The sequence below is a fragment of the Falco cherrug genome, chromosome Z (assembly GCF_023634085.1).
Source record: "Falco cherrug isolate bFalChe1 chromosome Z, bFalChe1.pri, whole genome shotgun sequence".
In the NCBI taxonomy this organism is placed as follows: Eukaryota; Metazoa; Chordata; class Aves; order Falconiformes; family Falconidae; genus Falco; species Falco cherrug.
Window position 1 is genome coordinate 77560136 of NC_073720.1, and position 20957 is coordinate 77581092.

The 20957-nt window shown below is 38.8% G+C and overlaps 1 protein-coding gene across 12 annotated transcripts in view; it reads right to left on the reverse strand.

Moving 5' to 3' along the window:
* Window positions 1-1301: 1301 nt before the first annotated feature.
* The window catches only part of CAST (calpastatin), a 60987-nt gene continuing 41331 nt past the window's right edge, over window positions 1302-20957 (reverse strand). For 8 of the 12 annotated variants that reach the window (XM_055698930.1, XM_055698929.1, XM_055698932.1 and 5 more), the window contains 17 exons: window positions 20857-20952; window positions 19627-19701; window positions 18605-18652; window positions 16063-16167; window positions 15663-15764; window positions 14887-14988; window positions 13763-13846; window positions 12958-13005; window positions 12696-12788; window positions 12039-12137; window positions 11103-11204; window positions 9220-9312; window positions 8344-8397; window positions 5325-5458; window positions 4891-4965; window positions 3697-3763; window positions 1302-2580 (listed from right to left, as the gene is read on the reverse strand). In XM_055698930.1, coding sequence (XP_055554905.1) covers window positions 3706-3763; window positions 4891-4965; window positions 5325-5458; window positions 8344-8397; window positions 9220-9312; window positions 11103-11204; window positions 12039-12137; window positions 12696-12788; window positions 12958-13005; window positions 13763-13846; window positions 14887-14988; window positions 15663-15764; window positions 16063-16167; window positions 18605-18652; window positions 19627-19701; window positions 20857-20952 — 1368 coding nt within the window. In that variant the 3' untranslated portion in view covers window positions 1302-2580; window positions 3697-3705. The remainder of the gene's footprint in view (window positions 2581-3696; window positions 3764-4890; window positions 4966-5324; window positions 5459-8343; window positions 8398-9219; window positions 9313-11102; window positions 11205-12038; window positions 12138-12695; window positions 12789-12957; window positions 13006-13762; window positions 13847-14886; window positions 14989-15662; window positions 15765-16062; window positions 16168-18604; window positions 18653-19626; window positions 19702-20856; window positions 20953-20957) is intronic. The other 4 variants (XM_055698934.1, XM_055698933.1, XM_055698936.1 and 1 more) reach the window with 2 other exon arrangements.

Below are 20957 nucleotides of genomic sequence, written 5' to 3' on the forward strand. Positions count from 1 at the left end.
CAGTTTCCTCACTGATATGCTGAAGCAGCCAGAAACTTTAACAAAGATAAAGACATAGAGAAAATGTATAATCTGGAACTAACCATAAGCTTTTTCCTGTGCCTTGCTCTTCTGTCAGCTAGAAATTATATCTGCCCAAGAAATGGAAACCTATCTTACTGGAGTTCAGAAAGGCTGTTGGGTTCTGCTATTGACAGTGAAAAGCTCTGGCACAATGTTGTAGAAAATACCATTTTCTTTTGCTCGCTGTATCCTTTTATATATGAGAAGCATCTTGTGCATCAACTCATTAAGAGAAACAGGAATTCTGAGTTGGCTGTGCATCATGTGTACAACATTTTCTGGTATTTCGGGTATTGTCGTTTGCTTTAAAATGTCTTCAGATCTGAAAACGGAATGCAGCAAAAATACAGTTTACGTATTCTAGATAAAGCACTTGTGTCATTTTGCACATTCATTTCTTTTGCTGTGGTGAGCAGTAATTTGTGTTCCTGTTTTCTGCTTTAAATGCTTCATCTCCAGTTTCTCAACTTCAGGGAAAATTAAGTAGTGTTCCTAGTATACCACGGCCCCCTTCTTACTCCACACTCCCCTCTTGTTTGTTTGTTTTTTTAATTATGGAAGCACCAGTTAGCCAGGTTTGCATTTTTTTTTGCAATTGCAGTTAGATGCATTGCAGCCCCCTTCAGCATAAAGGGAGCATCACAGACAGGAATGTTGGTATGTCATTATCTCAACACAATAAATGTCATTGATAGAACTGTATGAGCTGATGCTAATAAACACTTCAGACTCGGTTCTGTGACGGCAGTGTGCTCACAAAACCAGAGGCATGCCCAGAGAGAATCCGGATGAGTACAGGGATGTTGGGCAGGGTTCACCTGCTTCATGAAAACACAGTGTTTCTTCTGATGACTGTTAATCATCTGTGTATTATGCTTTTCAACAGAAGTTCTAACTGGAATTTTTCAGCAAAATAATTGCTTCCTTTCTGAAAACTTTTGTGCTTACTGTTTAACTGCTTCCCTACACAATGGAAGTCCACAGGTTCAATTTGGTCCTAGTTAACTGCAATACAGCTTTGAAAACCAAAGGAAAGGGGAAAAAACTGTAGTTGCATCTTGATCAGATTGTGAGGGCCTTCATGAAGCATCACTGATGTATTTTGCAAGTGTATTTTTTAAACACATTCGGTTTTAATATGACAATGTCTGGGTTTTTTTAATTATTTCTAGAATTTCTTTTGTCTTACAGTAGCTATTCAGATAACAGCAACCATGAATGAAAAGTTACTATCATCATCATGCACTCATAAAAACTTTTATTAGTGTGAACAGAGGTTCTGAGTACAGACTACAGAATACAGTCAAAAGTCTAAATATCCCCAACTTAAATCTCCAGGCTGTCTCTGTCTGCAAGGCTACATACTAGAAGATTTTGGCATCGGTACAAACACTGGTATGTCCTTCCCCAGCAAGCTAATGGTGAAGCAGTACATGTCTAAGGATGTGCAAAAAGATGTTTCTGCAGGTTATGAAGACAGACGAAAACACACTGAGGCACTTGGCACACCTCTGTTGCGACAGCCCCGTCTGCAGCAGACTAACGAGAGGTGCCTGCTCTTGCCTGTTCTCTTGGAGAGCAGGTGAATGCGACATTGGTCCTTGCAGCATTGATTTCTGCCCTATTTCTGCGTTCCCTTCTGGAGTGCAAGGAACAGAAGCAAGGACTAGAAACAGTGCAAAATAAAGTAAGAAAGTCTGCCTGTTGACCGGAACTTCTCTGACCTCTGCTAAGGCTCATGTGCCTTCTTTATCTCCTCTTCTGTGATGGTAACCCTGTGGTTATTACCCTAGGATTTGTATCTGTTCAGGCCAGGAGACTCCTGCATTAACAATGTAACAGGACAGATAGGACTGGAAATAAAACAAACCCACTAAAATCCTTATCTGGTGTGTTAACTACAGTTAAGGCAGTATCTAAAATACCTATTCTACTACTAGATGTACTTGAAGCAGTTAATCCCCAGTTTTTCATTCTTTAGCTACCCACAGCTTACCTATGGTGTCATCATCAGGAACTGGCTTGAGAAAAGCTGCACAGCCAGGCTGAAGCGGGCTGAGGATAACTAAAGCTCATTATATTCCAGAATACTTAATGCAATGTTAAAAATGCTAGCACATAAAAAAATCGTTTGAGATTTACAGGCACTATGTGATTATGTGCAAAAGTCTGCAGAATTTTTTTTAATTTTTTTTTTTTTTTTAGATTTTAAAAATTTTTAGAATTTTTTTTTGGCATTGCTGTTGATTTATGAAATAGTTTCTTGCAAATATAAAGCATTCTTTCTCTTTGAAAACTAAAGAAAATGACATAAAAATCTAAGTATATGAGTATAATAAAATGAATGGCTATGGAAAAAGAAGAAAAGCTACCTTAGTCTACTACTGGAGAAAAAAAAATATGAACAAAGTCCAGCAAGTACCACTGTACAAAACCCACCCAGAATAACCACATGCTTTTTGCATCAGCTTTTGTTCGTCAAGAATAATTATCCACCAACAGAAAGATGCCAAGATCCTGAGGGGAAGAGAAAGTAAAACAGTTAAGAGTGTTTATCTTCTTTAACTTGGAAAAAAACTCACATCTGGGAAGAATGATTGCAAACCTGAGTCTATAGTGACAGAAAGAAATCCTGGAAGACCTAATACTACAAGGCATTTGCTACTGTTTGAAAGCAACACCGCAGTAAGGGTAGAAGCCCACTGCAGATGCAGGGTAACGATGCATCTCTGTCTTGTCCATTTGAAGCCAGCTGCCAAATCTTCACAGGGGATTTCACTGCACACCGTTACTCATGGCCTCAGAGGAGCCAGGACCGCCTTGGCGGTCAGAGAAGAGAGGATCCTCTACAGGTTGTTTAGAATGACAGAACCTGGACCCTCCTGGCTGGCATGTGGGTGGACAGAGCCCAGCACTGGATGTGCCCTTGCCTCTCTCCTCCAACACCCCAGGAAACCCTCCAGCCTGAAGCACTTGGACCAAGCACCAAAGTGTAGTGACATGGATACTTCCATGATGACAACGAAAGACTTCAATTATTTACTCTGACATTAAGCATGTGATCGAGCCAAGTACAAAGAAGTACATGGTGGCAGTGGAACACGTGTACAGAACCAGGCTGTGTTTGTGCCAGGAAAGCTGAGAGCAGAACACTGAAACCTGCTATACCTGCCAGCTTAGCTGTGGGGCTTTCTGTATCTGTTCTGGACGCTGCTCCAAAATTAGCCTGGTGCAGAAATAATGATATAAACTCACTGTTCTAAAGATAAAAACAGTTGAGATGTGCTTGGTCTTCATTGCTCTGTAAAAAGGTCTTACTAGGGAAGCAGTATGTCATGCCTTGGAATCTTCCGTTACATGAACCTGAAAGAATTTAGCTACATGAAGAAATCCTATACAAACTGTACAGACAAAGGGTGTTACCAAAAAAAAAAAAAAAAAAAAAAAAAAAAAAAGGCGGTCCTTTCTGCCTAGGAACACTGACGTTCAAAGTCATTCCAAGTGGTGTGTCTAACAGCATCTCTAACCATGTCTTGGTTCAGTTAAAAGACAAATCACCAAAACTCAGCTTTAATAGCACTAGCATGAGTTGTCTTTGAGGTAGTTCAAAGAATAGGGAGGAAGAAAACTCACCCAGTGATGTTAATGTTTATTTCGTTTTCTGCTTCTCAGATTTGCTGCTGGAGGACTGTCCCTTCCCCTAAAGAGCAAGAGAAGCAAGAGATAATAAGAAACTGTGAACTAAGCTAAAATTTGAAATAAAATAGTGACAGATACTCCTCAGAGGTCACAGTTCAGACATAAATATGATCTGCATTTGAAATACAGAAAGTTTAGCAACAGTATTTTAACTTCTGTTGTGTATATGTATTTTCATTTTTCCACCATCACTTTCTTTGCTTCAGATAAAGAGGGCTGTGGCTGACTTCTTTCATACCCTATTTCTCAAATGCCTTTTACCTGTGCTAGTGATCCAGTCACAACTCAAACACTAATGAATAAATCCTTCTGGAGAGAAGTTAAAAGACACACATCCCCAGTTTTACATCGAAAACTCTTAAGACAGTGCTGTTGTTACACAAAAAGCATGTATGGCAATTTCATAATGAAGAAAAACCCCATCAGTTGAAACAGGGCACACAAAATTTTCAGAGCAGATGTCACCATCTGATCCAGGCATCTACTGGATGTATCCTGTGAGAAAACAATGTGATGGGGAAGTCTCACCCTCACCTAAAGCCATTTTCTGTATTTCTGGATGATAAAAGCCAAGCAACCTTTCGGGTTTTTTTACAAATAGAAACTGCCTTCCTTTTCCCACCAGATTCATTCTGCATACTTATTTATAAATGTATGTAGGTTTCCATTCCTTTTTTAAAATAAGTTAATAGTAACTTGAGAAAAAGACATGTGGTTGAAGAAGTACATTCTAATCACTCTTAGAATGCTGTTACTTGAAACCGTCAAGCAAAGAGAGAAGTGATGGGGATCCCGAGGCTGCTGTAGGCATATGAAATGTGACTCTTAGGTCAGCAAATACAGGAAGGAGAAGCCTGTGGAGCATGCACTGAGCCCCCTGTAGAAGACCACACTCTCTCTGAAAGAAACATATTTCAGCTGCCATTTACTGAAAATTTCCCTTGAAATAGACTGGTGCTTTTCTCCTATGTACGTGCTTACACAAATGGATCAAGTTCAACCTATTGACGCCACATTCTCCCCAAAGTAATACCCATGTAATATGAAATCAAAATGCGGTTTCTCATCTTTCATGTTTATAGTGTTTGGTTACCATGACTATCTGTATTATAATACATATGTTTCTACCGTTTTAGGGTCTTTGGTTTTTCCTTTACTCTTTGGGGTTGGTTTCGTGCTGATGGCTTCCTTCTCACTTTTCTCCTACACTCCAAAGAAAAAACAGTGAGTACAGTTATAAAGGACAGAGAACTGACAGCTCCTACTTTTGACAACTGCTGTAACATATTTTTTTTTCTAGATGTGATTGCTGAGGTGGGAGAGAACTCCAAGCAGGACATGTGCCTGTAATTACTGGCCTTAGTCCACAGCAAGTTGGAATCTGGAGCTTTTTCTCATACTGGGGAGACTAGGGCACCAGAAACCATATACAGGTAAGAAAGCTGGTATATACGGGCAATTTTTGTATTTACTACAAAGTAATGATGTTGTATTGGAAAATTTAATTCCAAAGCTCATAACCAAGTAAAAACAGCACTTAAAACACCAATAACTTGTCTTACGCCATTTGCGGATTCGGTGTCAGGGTAAGCACTGGGGAAGCACTGCAGTGGTCAGGAGAGCTATTTGGAAACACAGCTGTTTCCTCCCAGGAATTACATCTGATTTGAACTTCAGTTTCAAAGCTGCTTCTTCTCTGCCCCCCAGGAGAGGAACAAACAGAGCATAAAAGCATAAATAATTACAATCAACATTTTAAGGATGGACAAAATTGTAATTCACTTTTGATAACTGGGTGCCTTGTAGTATAAGCTTAAGGAAGCTAACGCAGAATTTCATTTGGGAACTGGTTATTTTTTCACAACTGTGACTGTCCAGGGGATTTATTTTTTGACTTGTAATAGACTGGTTTGGCAAAGACCTTTGCAGGAAGCGGGCAGGTCACTACTGCAGGAGAAGGGCAGGGACAGGCTGGCAGAAGTCAGTTCCAGATGAGACAACGGCAGCTGCTTTACCCAGCTGAGTGCAAAACTATTCACCATTCAAACAGATGTGTACCATTCCCTCTGCCTGCAGGTGAGGGACCCAGGGCATAGGATAGGACATGTCACATCACAGAACCACAGGATGGTTTGGGTTGGAAGGGACCTTTCAAGGCCATCTAATCCAACTCCCTGTACTAAGCAGGGACACCTTCCGCTAGACCAGGTTGCTCAGAGCCCCATCCAACCTGACCATGAATGTTTCCAGGGATATGAAACATCCTGGGAAAAATCCCCCCCATCCTGGGAAACATGGAAGTGTTTCAGGGTCAGTTTGGATGGGGCTTTGAGCATCTTGGGCTAGTGGAAGGTGCCCCTGCCCATGGCAGGCAGGTTGTCTTTAAGGTCCCTTCCAACTCAACCCGTTCCATGATTCTATGGGGCATCTACCACCAATCTCTCTGGGGAACCTGTGCCAGTGTTTCACCACCACCATTGTAAAATATGTCTTCGCTATATCTAGTCTGAATCTACCTTTCTTTAGTTTAAAACAAATACCCCTTCTATCACTACTGGCCCTACTGAAAAGTCTGTCCCCATCTTTCTTTAAGCCCCCTTTAAGTTCTGAAAGGCTGCTTTAAGGTCTCCTCTGAGCCTTTTCTTCTCCAGGCTGAACAACCCCAACTGTCTCAGCCTGTCCTCATAGCAGAGCTGTTCCCTCCTCCTGACCACTTGTGTGGCCTCCTCTGGACATGCTCCAACAGGTCCATGTCTTTCCTGTGCTGAGGACCCCAGAGCTGGATGCAGCGCTGCAGCGGGGGTCTCACCAGAGCAGAGTAGAGCAGCAGAACCCCCCTCCTTGACCTGCCAGTCTTGCTGCTGGTGATGCAGCCCAGGACACGGTTGGCTTTCTGGGCTGCGAGCGCACGTTGCCGGCTCATGTTCAGCTGTTCATCCCCCAGCACCCACAAGTCCTTCTGGGCAGGGCTGCCCGCAACCCCTTCACCCCCAGCCTGTACTGGTACCGGGGGCTGCCTGACCCAGGGGCAGGACCTTGCACTTGGCCTCGCACATGAATGTAGTTAATACTAAGCCTCCTTTCTGCATGGCACATGCAAGCCATTTGCTAACAACAGGGAGTTACAGGTTCTTAACTAGCTTGAGCACTTGTAGAAAACAAAAGGAGTTCATGATTTTCACACCGATATCCCACCAGCTGCCCCAGAGTGCCCTTGGGCTCCTCTGCTGAGGAAGCATGTAAGGTCTCTGTAGTGGCATGTATCTCAAAAGCCACACAAGACCTCTCCCTCCACCCAAGCTCAAGGTACCAAACACCAGGTTAAGGGCAAGCAGAAAGCACGTCCGACAGTGATTTTTCTCACATGTGGCCAAATCTCAGTCCCCTTCTTAATGCTCTTTTCTAGCACCATACTTTCTCAAACACCCTCTTCAACTTGGTGACCTCCAGATTTATGCAGTCTCCACTGCTAGTTCATTTCAAATAGCCTCGCATGTGCAGCACTTTGCTGGGGGAAGTGTGACAGCTGTTTGTCAGCTGTGTTCAAGATTACATGTCAAATAATCAACAGTCCATTTCTCATTACCTCTCCAGTCAATTCTTTCTTCTTCTTGTCAGCTTTGCTATTTTCCCCAACACATCTAAAACCTTTTTCTACTCCTAGCGCTCCTCTCTGCAAAACCCTCTTGAACTGCTTCTCAGTTCCAGCCTGCAACTATTGCTAGGTAGTGCATGCAACCACTGAAGAAAGATTTCTTTGCCTTTACAGTTTTTGGACACTCTAATCTGTACGAAAACTGTTACCACAATTCCCTGCTCAACTTACTTCTCCAAGCCTGTCCTGTCTCTCTAGAAGACTCTAAATAGCAAACCCCCTCCTTCTTCTAAGTATTAGTACATAGCAAGACGCATCAAATTTCCAGTACAGTGGTAAGACAATCACTACATCCGCACAGCATCCTCAGAACTGGCTAACGCCACGTCTAAACTGAGCTATTGCAAACAAAAGTGAGGAATTTTCATAGAGTAGTAAAAAACTTTATTTTGCAAGTTATTTTCCTATCTTTGAGCGCTTTGGGGCAGCAGAAGCTTTTGCACAAGTAACAAAGTCACCTGAGAGGACATCGATAGCTACAGAATCATCTGTAGGCTTCTGCAATGATTTTAATTCTGAAGTCACACAATATGCAATACTTCCCACAAGTTAAACTAATGTTTCAGGAATTTATGTCTACTTTAATTACCCCTTTCTTAAGAAAAAACATACCGGAGCTCTACATGTATGTTAGAACAGAGATGTCTGTCTGAGGTTTCCAAGATATACAACTTTCTTGAATACTGGACCTGATCATTCACAGTGTAGTTGTTGCATAAAAACTGTATTTATTGTGAAGAGTTACTCTTCACAGAAAGAGGCCACACTGTCAACACTGTTACTATTACCTACTGCATTCAACAGCATTTATAAGCATTTGCAATGAATCATGCCTCGAGCCTACAGTGACACTACTTAGGAAAAAAAAAAACTATCAGAGCACACAGCATGAAACAAACACAAACCAAATATATCATAAATGTTACCTTTTTTCCTTTGTGTTTGACATCATCCTTTGCTGTTGGCTTTTCTGGTTTACCCTTGCAAAGAAGAAAGATTATATTCTCATTTTGAACTGGTCAGATTAGTTTTAGGATACAAGCACTTATGTATGACATTGGGAGTTTACAGATTAACAAGGAAGTTGCACCATTCTGAACTGACTTCTCACGCTGTGTACTCAATGTCAGTTCACGACATCTTTTCATGGTCTGTTACTTTGACTACATCTGTGATAGCATCTTTCTATGCCTGGAAAAACAGCTTCCTGAGCCACAAAAGATCAAATCGCTGTCAGAACAGTCATGTGCTCCAGGCAAATGGCAGTTTTACAGGGCTTTAGGTATACCACCAATGTAAAAGTACCTGTACATACACTTTGTCCCCCAACGTGGAACATAAAGAGTTGGAATGAATAAGCATTATTACTCACAGTTTACAAGTACCTCCTGTTTAAAAGCAGACTATAAATTCAAGGTGTTTAAGAGAAGACAGCCTATTTGTTCACCTGATCTTCTGGAGTGCCCAAAACACTGAGCCACTGTAACTGGCATCTACACTGCTGAATCTCCAGGACATTGATCGCTACTGGATGCTTCAAAGTGATTTATTTGTCCACCTGAAAAAATCCACCTAATTCTTTTTTTTTTCTTTTTTTTTTTTTAATTAAATGCATGCAAGCCTATACATAGCTACTCTAAGTATAGGATATTTACATGTTTAACCTTAATACATATATATTGTAGACACACTTACTCACTTATTAAGCTTCCCTGCTCTCCTCGTAATTCTGAAGTAGACAGACTGGCTCATACGTGAAATTTCTAGTGTTGCAAATACAGACTAAAAAAGCTTTTCCTTACCTGCTCGCCTGATTCCAGAAGTTTTTGATAGTCAGGTGGAATAGTATCATCTCTTTCTCCAAGTTTATCTCTGTGTTCAGATTTAGCCTCTTCCTGAAAGAAATTTTTTCAACAGCTTAAATACTTGTATTAGAAATATTAGGAAACTGTAAGTCAGAGTGCTCACTAACTTAGGACAGATGCCTTTTTTTATTTCAGAATTTTAAAACCACCAGAAAAAAACCCCAAACTTATTTCATTATGAAGTGTGTTTCATGCCTAAAAATCTAAAAATTACTAGCTCTCAGTAGGTGTACACATTTAGTAAGTTAAACATATATATACACTGCAGCATCATAACGTAAACATGAAGTTATGTCAACTTTCAGTTCTGCTTTACAACAGTATGACTAGAAGGAACATTCCATACTTCCACATTGAACCTTATCCATACACTGTAACTTTAACACTAAACCGATGTTCCTTCAATGTCTTCCTTGTGAAGGCCAGTACCTTTAGTAGAACCTAGGGCACTATTCTACCTCACACCCAGACTGATCAAGATGAGCCTACACATCTCATCAGGCTTAGAAGCCAGAGTCACGTTCAAATCCAACACAACTAGAAGGCAGAGCACCACAAGCTCCTGAAAACTCTATCAAGGAGGGAAGCATTCCTTCTGCTACGTTTATCTTTCAATTTAAGCTGCTTTGATTACTGGCAAACACACCAGACCCATGCTGAACAAAACACTTTGTTTAGATACAAGTAGGTTTTAAAACATATTGCTGAAAAATATTTTTGTATTTGTCAATGCAGACATTTTTAAAGATGTCTTCTTTTTCTATTTTTTTTAAATTTTGAATATAAAAAGGCATTTTCTGTGCCTGTGTAAAAAAACATACATGAAGAAAGCTAGGCTCCTCCAGCTCCACTGAAGCACAGGAGCTGCTGAGGTCTTGTACATCAGGCGTAAACCCCCTTGCTATGGCAAGGGACAACACTACCCAGGCTATACAAATCTGTTTTGAAGGCAGCCAACAACCTCCACACAAGAGCCTGGTCTGAGATTAGAATCTCCTTCTAGGTTCCAGCCTACATTTATTCATAGGCAGCTTCTGGTCATTTTTTTCCCCAGTAATGTCCTTTACCTGAAGTATCTCAGTTGCCAATTTACTATTACTACTACTATTATGCAGAAATGTGTCTTATTTTCTTATTAGCAGAAAAGTCTTTATGCAATTATATGAAGAAAGACTGAATGTTGACAAAACAAGCAGAAACACGCAAGTTCAAAATGGGACTGATGAACACGATCATCAATGAACTTGGTATTTGTGGGGTTATAAAAATCAAAAGTTTGACAAAAAGAAGGCCACAAAATTAATTTTAGAAACAGAGACCAGAGAAGACACCTGCAAAATAGTTAGAATAACTTCATTTCAGTGCCTTTTACTGATATTATTCTAACTATTTTGCAGGTGTCTTCTCTTTGTAATTTTGTAAATTTCCTGTAATATTTCAACACTCGCATCCAAGTGAATTAGTTAACATACAAATTCAACATTTTTCACAAAACACACAAGTAATACATCTGATTGAAGAGCGGTTGATATGTAGGACAACTGAAAGAGTATGGGGTTTTTTTTCTAGTAACCATAGAAATATATTTTTTATATATATATATATATACACATTGAAATACAGAAAGCCATATACTCCTACAAGTATATAAGTAGTATTGCAGTATTAAATTTACTAATTTATAAATTTACTAAATAGATTTAAAAAACCCCTCATAAATCTCAAAGTTAAATATCTCAAGAGGTTGCTGGGGAGGTTTTTTGCTTGGTTTATTTTTTTTTATCCTCAGACTGCACAAGCTTCAGAACGTGTTTTGTTACCTTTACTTTATCCACAACTGGTTTGTTATCATCAGGGTCGGGTTCCCTCTGTCCTAGGGAATCAGACAGGAGATCCAAGGCTTCATCCATCTCCTTTCCGCCCTAACAAAGTATTAACACATCCATTACAGCAAATCTTCACTAAAAATAATATAATTCATCAAACTAATATAAGTACTGGCTAATGAACTGTCAACTTCAGTTAACAATGAACCATCAGCTCTCCCTTTGTAATTACAATGCTATGTGACAGCGGAGGGAAAAAAATTACAGACTATTTAGACCTACAGAAAACATAATTTCAGGGAGAGTCTATAGAATTTATTTTAATGGCTTTCTTTTGTTACACAGAAGATTAACTGATCTAATGAGAACAGTTCTATGAAATTGCTGGGTTTTGGTAATTGCTATTCATTTTGCAAGTATCACTATCACTGCAGATTAGCTACTAAGGAAGTGTCAATCTGAAAACAAACTTATTAAGATTTTTATCTTCATACAGTGTAGGGTCTTTTGTTAATTCACATCAGTTTTATTCAAGAACGGATTAGAAAAAAAGCCCTTAAAACCAAATGAAACCCAGCTTGGAGGAGCTTCAAATCCAACTTTCAAATCAGTCTGGAGACACTAGATGGAGCTCCCACTGCACAGATCAAAATGGAGAAAGAAGAAGCCAGGCAACATTACCACTGAACCCAAGGAAGGGAAGTTCTGGTATTAAAAGGAGGTCTTGGTGCTGCCTCTCACTCCATTAACCCTTCTATAGGCTTAACAGATGACTTTGGCACTATGGTAATGACATACTATTATTATTTCAAATGTTCTCATTACACAACCAGGAAAAGAAAGGTGTGGTTCAGCTAGGGGCCCAAACCTAAAAACTCCCCGTTAGCCAGTTCTTAGTTGGAGGTAAGGATCCACAGAAAAAGTTCTCACTGAGGGAGAGGCTAGAGGAGCTGCTGAGCACACTGAAGGAACTGTAGCAGCAGCAATAACATCCAAGGAATCTGCAGGTGTTTCATCTTTCTTGATTTTCTGAAACAAGACACAGCCTCATTACTAACCAAGGACTGAGAAAAAAATATGCATCAAATTCCATGCATCTAAAATGCAATGCCGATACCGTGTATTTCTAGGACTTCCATTTTTCTTAGAAGCTCTACTTATTTCATACTGAAACCTCTTCCTGGGAAGCACTATGCAACTGTTTTGCACCTCAGTTTGTTCAAGTTCAATCTTCCATCTCAACTACTGGGTTAAACCCTGGCATAGCTTAAGTCAGACAGGTTTAATGTCCTTCAGAGGAGCTAAATTCTACCAAGCCCATCTATATTCCCAAGTGACACTTGTAAAATTCTCAACTGCACAGCGTTACTTATGCAAGCAAAAGGTAAAAAAGATACAGCAGCTAACTTATCTGATTTTTTTATTATTAGTCCCGCTCTCCTATTAATTTATTGAAAAAAAAATTCAAAATTTGAGTTACTGAATTCTACTTTTAAAAGTTTACATAATCTTTAAATGAAACAAAATATCAAGATTATTGAAACAATTTGAAAATAAAACAGATTTTCAGAAATCAAACATACACACCTTGATTACAGTCGGTGCAGGTAATGGTGAAGATGGTGGAGAACAGGAAAATCCTTCTGTCAAACCTGCTGAAAGTTCATTTTCACTCATAGGCTATCATTAAAAAGAAAGAAAATAAGAGGCTTTTAAGCCTTTTCATATATTAAGAATTGAGCAGATAACACAATCTATCTCCACTTTTAAACTGAAGACTGGGAAACCTTACTGACATTAGGGTAAGTAATTAATTAATGAATATTTATAAGAATATTCATGTTTTTACCTGGGTTTTTTCTTCTGGTTTTGGTAAGAGTGGTTTTCCATCTTTATCCTATAAAAGAAAAATCCCCTTACATTAAACCAAGTAGTCCTTAAATGACCACACAACACGGGAGCACTCTGAGAGCATTCACTGAATGACAGTATAACACAAGAGAATGATCTATCTAGTAACCTCTAACATCTACTGCTGTTATTCAAGGTGTTACTCAAAGAAAATTTTAAAATACTATAATTTAAAAACATCTGAGTGCTGAAAAGTGATTCAGTGTGAGATCCTGAGCTTCCCTCCTTCGTGTTCCAATCTCCATGGAAGTAACATAATAAATAAAAAATCCCAACTTCCAGATTGTTAACAATAGTCCTGGATGCAAAGTCCAGAAAGGTCGTATCTTTTCACAATGGCAAGTGTTGTGCAAGTCTTGGCTATACCTAAGCATTCCATTTATGTCAAATGAGTTGTGTGGTGATGTTTGTATAAAACACCACCCTGAAGCACTGCGGGTTTTTTAAGAGCTTTGACCAATTACAATTTATTAAATTCTAAAATACTAAAAGCTAACGAGAGATTCCAGTGCACTAATCTTAGCCAAAATCATTCACTAATACTTACATCTAAGCCACTTCTGTGCCTACGTATGCATCTAATGACAGATAACAGATATTCAGAAACTACAACCAGAATGTTTATATACTATAAAAATGGGTGAACTAAACATCAACGTTTCAAAATGAAATGGCATTTCAGTTTCATCCACATATTCTGAGGAATGAAAGGGAAGTAAGACTAAGCACATTAAATAAATTACTTTTTCTTCTGTTAATCTGTAATCTGGAGGAATTGTTTCTTCATCTTCACCCAGTTTTTTGCGTTGTTCCTGTTCGTTTGTCTCCTGTGCAGGCAAAATAAAAACAGTATTCAGACAAACAAATAACTACAACCCAACATAAATGCAAATGAGCAAGCTTTCAAAGTCTTCAAGTCTACTGATTCAAATTAGTCTTTCTGGTCCAATCCAAGTACCAGACAAAAATTTCATCAAATTAGATGAGAGCCTTTTCTCTTGAGAAGGCCTTCATTTCTCTGGCTGTTTCTTCATCTGTGTGTCAGAAGCATCTCTACATATTTCAATGAAGAACAACAGAGTTAAGTAAAGAGATGCACTGACCAATAACAGAATAGCATTACCCTTCCAAGCCTTTTAATTCTTGACTTTTTTTTTTAATCCACTCAACAGCTACCTGGCCTGCACTGAATGGAAGGCGCAACAGAGAAATTGGTAGCTGACTTCCCCATACATGTTATGTTGGAAGATGACAACTGAGCAAGTAAAGCCAACTTTGGGAACTCTTGTTTGATAGCATTCCAGCCCACCAGAAGCACTATCCTTTCTACTTTTGGCTTTAGTCAGTACCATCTGGCTCATGGTTTGGGGTGGCAAATGGGGGCAATTCAGACTGTTGCTATGAACAGCATTGCCTTAGACAGACTACACTTACTTCAGTGACTTACTTAAGGGTCTCTGTTAAAATGACAAGATCAGTGACAAACCCCAAATTCTTTTGCATCATTCCTAGCTTAAACAACTCATCATATATTTTGTTCCCTTTGAAAAAGAACCATATGGTATGCTACCTCAGATATCCATGTTAATTCTGCTTTGGTTCAGCAGTAAGACACTAAGTAAATGCACTTTTCAGAAGCTGAGGGAATTACTGTACTGTAATAGGCAAAACTGTTAAAAAAATGTATTCACTGTGTTGAAATCCTACTAGTACTTCCTAAGCAGAACACAACTGGTTTTACAAGTAAATTTGTTTTTTTAAAAAAGTGAAAATATTATCCCTAAGTTGTTTCTAGCCTGAGAAAATATAGTAATCCTGAAGATAATTACATCAACAGTCTGGTTTTGAGGTCTGACTGTTTCTATACCTTAACTTTGTCCACAGCAGGTTTCCCTTCATCTGGATCTGGCTCCCTCTTTCCTAGGCTACTGGACAAGGCTTCCAGGGCTTCATCTGCCATGTGACCAACCTGTAAGTGTATCAATGCAGTAAAAAGCAGTTCTTAGTTTGGAGTTCAGCTGCACTGAAGTTCATATAGTACCACCACCAGCCACACATTAGTAAAGGTAAAAATTGAGAAGCAGACTAAAAAACTGTTCACTACCTAACTGTCTTCACACATTTGGGATCTGCTGAGTTCAAGACATAAGGAAACTCTGACACAGGTTGTTCTGTAAACAAGTTTCTCCCTTCCAAAGACTTACAACTAAAATGTTCCACAGGGCAGGTGTTTGTTTGTTTTGGTTTTTAACAGAAGTATAGATATAATCTAAGGAGATGCAAGAATATCAGCCATTAAGGCAATCTTTCAAAATATTCAGTAGGACAGTCAGTTAGCATTTTTTTGCAGAATTTGTGTTTTCCTGCAGACCTATTACATTGACAAAGAGCATCCCTTTTAGAGCATCAAGAGCTAGAGTAGACCACAAAAACTGTCAGTCTGCCTTCCTCTATTAAGAGGGTCACTGACCTTCCCTGTTCAGTTTGTGCTTGACTTGATACTTTTGGAAAGCACTCAGCCTTTGTGCCTCACCTCTAAGGAGGAAGAATATGCAATATTGAAATAAGCATCTTGACAATAGGTTGTACCATTGCATAAATGAAGCGCTGAGTTTTGCTTTAGCTCCAGCTAAGACTACTCACTGAAGACTCAGCTGATGGAGCTGAATGGTGCACAACACAAGTTCTGGCATGAGGGGCCACTTCATCCTCAGTAGTTTTTGCAGACACAGGATCTGAAGGCTTCTGAAACAGAACAATTACACTGCCTTTTACTGAATATGCTCAGAAACCCAAGATGTACCTGTTCCTGTTAAGTGGCCTTTTTTTTTAATACAGTACAAAACAAGTAAGAAAAGTCTAAATTTAAAGGTAGAAGACCCTCAAATAAGGACCAAGTGCTGACACTGCATGTTCCACTGAACACAATGAGGGTGAAGAAAACAGAAACAGAATTAAATATTTTTCTTGAAAGAACAGTAGCATTATCCAGTCTCAGCAAAACTATCAGTGATAGCATCTTCAGTAAACTAGAAAGACATACCTTGGATGTGCTGCTGGGCTTTGATGGTATGGATTGCACTGCAGGCTGTGGAAGGTAGTCAAAGTCTTTTGAAAGTTCATCAAAAACATCAGATTCACTCAAACGCTGCAAGAAGACAGGTGTTACAGGTGACTCACTGTCATTTATTTTTTCAAGAACTACAGTTCAGCTACTCAGAAAGCAGGAAATCTTTTGTAATCTACACTGAAATAACCTTTCACATCTACATGCAACACAACAGCATGAATTTTGTAGTGCATAAAATAAGAAAACTACTTTTCAGAATGAGTCAGTTGCTTTGTTATGAAAAGTCAATATAATATAGAGAACATTACGTTCAATACTGTTTACAGGACTACTGAAAATAAAATCTCTTAATTCGAAAAAAAGAGAATGCTAATATTTACTATATAGTATTTACTGTAACAGCATCATGTTGTTGTAATGCTTCAAGTATAAATTACATTTAGGTAGTGGAAAGCAGCACCATCAGATCATGATTCTCTCATTCTCATTTTTCTTCTTTTTTTCCAGCAGAAGTACAGTTCCTTCAGAGGCAGTATCAGCTGGAAGTTCTCTTAGCTTGTGCACTGGCTGCTGATACTTAGTGGTTTTCACTGCACATGTTTTACGGAAAAGTTAATAAACAGCAGTTTTAGTTCCCTACTGTGTGATCTGTTACAATTTGTTGATACTATGTGATCTAGTACTAAGTGATCTATATACTTCTGTGATCTATTACTAATGCTCCTGGGAGCCTTCCAACTGCTGTTTACACATGTTTAAATCTTTGCTAGCAGTGATTGCCACTCACATGCTGCGTGGAACTGAACTGGTTAGGGCTCATTTGGTCAAATTCATAACATGTAAAATTAGATTTCTAAAGGAGAATTTCTTTTTTTCCCCTCCGACTTTCCTTCCTTTGTTGATCAGTGCCACTAGGTCTTTACAAAATGCCTCATCACGTAAGGCCTCACTTTTCATAAAATTTTAATTCCCCTTTAAAGCACTAAATAAAAAATGCATTTAGGCAATAACAACTTTTTTCCAGAAGTCATGCCACTGCATGTGCTTAAGGGTATGCAGATTGGAGACCCAAAGCAACAGAAGCCCTAGTTCAAATCATCAAGAAAAAACTTTGCATTTACTAGGAGATCAAGAAAGAACTGTAAGTGATTGAAGATTTTTCAGCTATTAACATAACTTTTCTGTTTTGCTGGTTTTGGTTTCACAGATCTAAATTATTGGTGATACTACAGGAATACTGGTGAACACATCTTGTTCAAAATCACCTTCTTCAAATACTGCAACATATGACTTCAATACCCCTGTGACTCACTTACAGAACAACTATTGTGTCTCTGATTGACAGAGGTGGAAGAGCATAGGAATACTTATTCTTCTGCTAACCACTTAATTCTTTTGGCATAAGACCACATGATTCTGACTGAGCTCATCTTCTACTTTGGTTTTGGACTGCACTTCAACTATGAACCAATCTCCCTTAAATCATGCCATGTTCCTCTTCTGGAGCTTTTCTTTTTTTTTTTTTTTAGTGTGCCATCAATTTTGTGCTCTCTGTGAAACAGGAAGGCTTGTCTCTTAATGTTTGTGCCTCGTTCCCTCTCTTTTTTTCCTTATGACATGCTTAGCTCTACAGTTATCATACATCACCCACTCAAGACAACTGCATGTCCAAGACCTGACCTGCAGATTTTCACAGATGTAAATTCTTTTGATTGCTGTCTTTGCATTCCAATGTATTTCAAGCTTGAATCACACAAATGACTTCATATTTCTGCTAAAAAGGCACAGTGTCATTCTTGCTCAGATTGGTCCTGACCTTCACACTTGTTTCAGAAGAACTGAGGTTGCCTGTACTTTTCCAATTGTGGCAGCACTCCTCAACTCACAGTATTTCCAAAGTGAAGCCCTCAGTTTCTTCAGTGCACAGTTTGTTTCCTTTCCCTAATTTTTGATTTCTACCTGTACATTTTAAACTAGCCTTTGTAACTGTCTCCTTCAATCCTTTCATTCCATCTTGTACCTCCTAGACCATGATGGATACTTTTTGCAAAGTCCAAGTTGTTCTTTGTGATTAGGAAAATGTCCACAGTATTTTCTTTCTTTCTCTCATGTGCCTTTATATTTTATGATTCTTCTCATTTGATTAATGAGAAGAAGCTCTCAAGAAAAGATTTTTCCTGCCTTACCTCTCTTGCCCTTCAACAGCTCCAACAGACTGCTACGGAATACTTTACAATAACTCTTGATACAGCTTTTCTTTGTGTCAGCAGACATTTCTGTAACTCTCTCCTATCTTAGTAATCTCTAAACCTTTTTCTTACTATGAGCTCTTCATTTACAGCCACTGAATTTCAATAAAACCAACTCTTGCCTGACACTTCAGCAGGTTTTGTGCAAGTAAGTAAACACACAAGGAGACCAAGAGACTTACATAACGGCAGAGAGAGAAGTCATGACAGGGAGGGAGAAAACAGGGTATCTATTCACACTCCTACAATATTGTCAGTTTTCTAACCTTAGGTTTTTCTTCAGTCTTTGGCAATATTGGTTTTCCGTCTTTCTCCTAAAAGTAAAGTAAATAATATTAACATTTTTCCATTGTTATAACAAGTGCCATACTCCATAATCACCAGCAGAATAGTAAAAAATAAATAATACATGCAAGATGAAATCAGTGACATAGTAACAGGAATTCCTCTAAACAGGGAATTCTTACACACCAGGTAAGTGGATAAGAAAAGCAAATGTGACGTCTACCCAACACAAATGGCCAAGACACCAAAAAGCATTCATTCCTATCAGTATCAACATGCACCAGGAATTAATTCCACAGTAAACCAGCATGAATTCACCCAGTAGTAAAACATGCTCTGCGTGCAAAAGTTTGTCTTTTGCACTTGAACAAACAGGGGGTTGATTCCCAGGTCTGTAGTCAGGAAGTCTTGACATCTCTAAAAAGAGGGGTAAAACTGCTCCTTTCAAAACAGAATCTTAACATTCAGCTCCTGCAAGGCCAGTTTACATAGCAACCTTGACAACATCAGTTATACTAATAACCGTCACAAAAACTTTCAATTCTGAAATCTATGAAGACATCCAAGTTCTATTGCTGTTTTGCTTAACTTTGAACAAATCTCCATCACTTGAAGTGACAATCTGAAAAAAATGAATGTAATTTTCATACCATTTTACAATAGTGTTTCAAGGTCATATTACAAAGTGATACTTAAAAGCACTTCTGCAAAGGGATGGATTTTACACCACCAAGCTTTAGTACTGGAAACAAGTAACACCACTCTTGGATAACGAATGTGTGACCTGGGAAGATTAGATCTTTGCTCAAAATGCCTGAAAAATCCAGTCACAACCACAAAGAAAGGGAAGGGAACCAGAAGTACAGAAATCACCAACAGGAGAAAGCCACTGATTAAATAGCAGTTTTGCTCATCTTCCCCATGTTCTTTCCCTCTCTGTGACAAAAGAACGTGCCAGACACAGTGCCCTACTTACAAAGCAATGGAGATATAAAAAACATACCAGCTCCAGTGTTAACCTGTGTTGTGGTATTGTATCATCACATTCTTCAGCCTTTTTTTGTGTTTTCTCTTTTGCCTTAAGAAGAAATCACAAAACAAACAAAAAAAATCACTTAAGAGGAAGAGAACAAAAACTCAAAATACACTGAACTTCACTATCAAGATCCTTCAGCCTACTGTTTGAAGAGGTACTAGCATCAGATAAAATTATTCCATGTCAAGATACCAAAATTCCTTAATTTATTCCTATCAAATTTCTGTGGTAATGTCATCATGATTTAAGAATCAATGCCGTATGTGAATATGGCTATATCATTTTAAATTCTGAAAAACTACAGACACGATTCAGAGCCATAACTTTGTGGCAGGTGCTTTTAGAATTTTCGTGTGTACAGGTTTCCTTGGATTTCATCATTCTGATTATACAAGTCATAATTCTGTATCTTTTTCCATTGCTGCTACTGAAACACAACTTTTATTTCTCTGGACCTCCTTCAGGAAGCAGTGCATCCACGAAGTAATCTGAAGGCTCAGACTGAATCTGAAATCCAACATGCTCCTATGTGTCAAAATTGAGCTCTGACATCTTCTCTTGGCAACAGATGTTTTTCTACTATTTCCCTGTCATTTGCTCTGAGCTGTAAGTGAACACAGGGGAAAATAACTTAATACTAGCAGGGGTTATAGACAAGAGTTTGCAAGACTAAACTAAAAAGTCAAAGTTTAACAGGCAAACAAAGGGCTACTGCTAAAATCTAACTGATGAATGAAACCAAAAGTCTTAGAACATACAAAGGCAGGCAAGACCCAAACTAGAAAGATAATGGGGTCCAATGGGAAAAGCAGTACATACACTAAAACCGCAAAAACTTAACTAGAAATCAAACAGCAACTTAATGCAAAACAGAAGTTTGCTCTAAACTGTGCTCAGTGCTTGGGGAAAAAATACTGAGCAACTATAGCTAACACAGGGGAAGGTGTATGTACCCAGAGCCAAATGAAATACATATAATTTTCCAGACCACTTTACTATATTCTAGTCTACCTGCATCCACTCAGGATTTCTTCATGTCTTAATTCTCTTAATCACGTAAGACTCAGACATTCCTTAGGCCTTTGATATGTAAGTCACCTTGTTATTATTTTACACACATGCACAGTATCTAACAAATGGAACTTGGGATTCCATGGGAGGGTCTGAAAGCTGACGTTAAAAAGAGTAAGATGATACCTGTGACATCCCTGCAACATGGGCAAGATCTTCAGGTACCGGTCCAGATCCACTAAGAATATTAAGAAGAGCTTCCACTGCTTCACCTTCCATTTCCTGTA